Below are 3,855 nucleotides of genomic sequence, written 5' to 3'. Positions count from 1 at the left end.
ATCAGAGCGTGTTCTGTTTGTGTGAGGATCGATCCCCTTGTAAAGGTTTGGACGATGTTTTGACCAAATACAATGATTCAGTCCGTCGTGTGACCTTAAGCGGGCCAACAACTTTCGCCCCGATCATAAAAGAATCAATCGAGATCGTCAAAAAGCAACAATCATTTCATATTCTGGTGATCATTGCAGATGGACAAGTGGTGGAGGAACACGAATTTAGCACGAGAAACGCTATTTTGGAAGCGTCCAATTATCCCCTTGCTATTTTGGTTGTAGGGGTTGGAGATGGACCATGGGACCGCATGCGCGAATACGACGATCTTCTTCCCCAAAGGCAATTTGATAACTTTCAGTTTGTAGAGTTCGAGGACGTTACACGCAAATCCAGATATCCTGATGCAGCATTTGCGCTCCATGCTCTCATGGAGATTCCAGATCAATATAAAGCTATCATAAAGCTTGGCTTGCTTGACATCGAAAGTGAAGACGAACAATGATCTGTTCTGCAGCAGGTGCATCAGGAAGTATATCCCGTCAACAAAGAAGATCTCAAATTTCTATTGATTTTATTTAAAACATATGTTTGTTTGATTTGTTCATAACACAGTTAAGTATAGACAGCACCAGTTTCAAAGAAACTGAGGAGTGAAGACTAGGCGTTAACATTAATCACTCAAGTAATGATGATTTTTGTTTCCTGAAAACAGATGATATGATAATAAATGCATGCTAGATTCACTAGTGCATGCAAGCATCAACACACTGTTCTGAAAGAAAATACTTTTGAGTGTTGACGAATGACCCAAATTTAGACGAGAAAAAGTGCAAACAAGTCAAGTCTGTTATTGTTTTTCCCATTCTTGGAATTTATGTAGAAACATGAAAGAGAAAAAGATTATTATTTACACCATGTCTTTTAAAGTGAGACTAATAGCCTGTCTTTTAAAGTGAGACTAATAGCCTATCTTTTAAGAAAGTTTGCATGATCCTCCATCAATTTTTTGTTAAATGACTATCAATAATTCAGTTGGCCCATGTCTGCACCCACAAGTCGCTTGCTTCCTTTAGTAAGCACTTTGTATTTGGCATATCACCAGTATGTTGACACCTGTTTCAACACTTCTATGTTGATTTGGAAAAGAAAAAAAAAAACCAAACATTGTTGATAAAATCAGGTCTGAACGTTATTTAAATAATATTGACATCATATCTGCTATGTGGTTACATAGAGTTGCTTAATACTCAACCATTGTCTTATGTGCCAGCCTGTTTTTCTCTCATTTGGGCAAGCAAGAAGCTCGAAGCAGTAATTTGAAGGAGACAAATGCTCCTGTTGTATGTGCGCAAAACAAGTCCGGTTAGAAAATATAGTGAACTGGGTGGTTGTGAGGTTTGTGCATTCTTAATCCACCAACTATACCATTGAATTATCAGTTTCTCCAGTTCAAAGATTAACCTCTGTAGAAAGTATATTGCCATAACGGCAATCAGCGACATTTCATTAAAAAAAAAATTCAGACGACCAGTCCTTACCCAGTTTAAATGTTGAAAAAAAAAAAAAGAAAAAAAAGTATTATCAGTATTAGTTCTTTTGGATCGTGGCTTTTGTTACCATTTGATTTGAAGTTAAAATTCAAGTATTAACTTAATTATTTGCACATTTTGGTGCATTTAAAAATTTATCACAAACAGCACCCTTTCAGATGATGATGTAAACATCCATTACAAAACATCTTCATATCCACTTTAATAATTGGATATAATTTTTTAGAAGAAAATTCACATTACCCTTCCCAATTTTCAGTGATGAATAAAAAAACAGCATGCATCTTCTGCATGACGTTGTTTTGGAAGTGAAGGAGGAGAGATTTGTAATTTCTCTCTTCATGAGTCCAGCAAGGTTGGAGCCTTTTTCACTTTGTATTATTTGAGCTTTGAATTTCAGTATTAACTTATATGCAAATTCCTATGTGTATAAAATTTTATCAATCACCCTCTTATGATAATTGTGATTATGGTGAAAACCATCCATTTCCAAACATCTACAAGTACACTTCGATCTTGGACATGTCGCAAAAAAATCAGATTACCCTTTCCCCAGTTGCAGTGATGAAAAAAATAGCATGCATCTTCAGCTTGGTTTCTTGGAAGTGGAGGAGAGATGCATGTTTAATGTCTCTCTTCCTGGGTCAAAGATTGTAGTCTTTGTAACCATGTAAAACTGATGTTTGAATTTCAGCATTAACTTATTGCCAATTTTCTGTGAATTATAGAAATTGATCACAAATTTGTTATCTTGTACAACTCTTATTTCATCGATAATTTATTAATACAATGAAAATAATAATGCAATAATAATTATTAATACAATGAAATGATAATGCTTTTTCTTTTTTTTTCTCTGATGTGTCCAAGATTGAAATGTACTTGTAGATATTTGGAAATGAATGGTGTTTTTATTCAACAGCTATCTCATATCAAAAGGCAGTTAAAAGATATTAAGTTTTGAACCTTTCAAACCTCATTTTAGGCCCTGTTTACAAGGAGGGAGGGTAACCCTAGGAAGAGAGTTAAGATGATGTGCGAGCCAGCAAGCCATGCAAGTTATGCGAGCCATGACTACAAGTCATGCGATCCATGGCTGCGAGTCATGCGAGACAACATGGTGAGCCATGCAAGTCAACATCCGAGTCATACAGTTATTGAAAGCTAACCGTTTTAAAACGGGTGCTTAGACTTAATGACTGTTTATCAGCACTATTTGAATTCGAAATTCGCATGGCTCGCTGGCTCGCAGATTGTCCAGCCCCCTAGGAAGAGGCGTACTCTAGCACTCACATAATTTCGACTTTTTTTTTCATCGACATGTTTACAAGGCAGCTAGGGGTTACCCTGGTGCTAGGGTTACCCTGGCTGCCTTGTAAATGATCTGCTAGGGACAACTCGCCTACCCGGGACAACTTTATAGCAGTTTCCATTGTGTTTGTGATGCTGGCGGTTACCAAGCGCACAAAATTGTCCTGGGTGTTGGTGATAAATTAAGGAGGCTCAAAAGGGTTTTGGGTGCTATAGTGTTTGTGAAAAGATGAAAGATACCAAAGAAGGATATTTCATAGTGTAGGCAAACTATAAATATCTTTACGCTATTGTTGGGTAATACTTATGAGAACTTATGGGAACTTATGATGTCATATGGGTTACCATGGAAAAACGCCAGGTTCACAAAAAGGCCCTCTAAATTTCAGTTTTTCAAAATTATTTGAAAAACTAAGTCAGTGACCTACCGTTTCTATTCTTTGTTGGAAATCACCCTAAATTCTTTAACTTTTTAGAGAATATAACAAAAAGTTATCTAGTAGAATTTATGATACATTGAAAAAGGCGTTTTATAGTCTACTGAAAATTGTACTAGATAACTTTCCCTGCATGCAAAAAATCAAGATAGGTCACCGAGCAATTTTTTCCCGCAGGTATTAGTTCCGGTCGGCGCGATTTTACGCCGTATTTTCACTTCCGGTGTGTTGCGCGCGCCACTTTTGATAGAAATTTAATTGATTATTTCAGCTAAAGGCCTGGCCAAACGCTCGAAACATTTCAACGCAACATCTTGCAACCGATTGTTGCATGATGTCAACGCAACATCTTGCAACCGATTGCTGCATGATGTTGCGAAATGTGTTGAACGGGGTGGCCAAACGCAGGCAAGGTTTTCATCATTTTCAACGCAACATATCAATGTTAATGTGCCCCAGGCCCCTGGCACGCAAGAAGTGGAGCTTAAGCACGCGCGTTTTTAAGACGCGGACGGCAACCGGAAGAGAACATTTCGCGTGCCACGACAGTGGTGTCTCCCAG

At 37.6% G+C, this 3,855-nt stretch overlaps 1 protein-coding gene across 1 annotated transcript in view; it reads left to right on the top strand.

Annotated features, from left to right (window-relative positions):
- The window catches only part of LOC138044891 (uncharacterized), a 2,304-nt gene extending 917 nt beyond the window's left edge, over window positions 1–1,387 (top strand). The window contains exon 1 of the mRNA XM_068891280.1: window positions 1–1,387. This exon is cut by the window's left edge and continues 917 nt beyond it. Within this exon, the coding sequence (XP_068747381.1) occupies window positions 1–497 (497 nt within the window). The 3' untranslated portion in view covers window positions 498–1,387.
- The last annotated feature ends 2,468 nt before the right edge of the window (window positions 1,388–3,855 follow it).

Source organism: Montipora capricornis, chromosome 4 (assembly GCF_036669925.1).
Source record: "Montipora capricornis isolate CH-2021 chromosome 4, ASM3666992v2, whole genome shotgun sequence".
Taxonomy (NCBI): domain Eukaryota; kingdom Metazoa; phylum Cnidaria; class Anthozoa; order Scleractinia; family Acroporidae; genus Montipora; species Montipora capricornis.
This window is presented reverse-complemented; position numbering and strand designations above follow the sequence as displayed.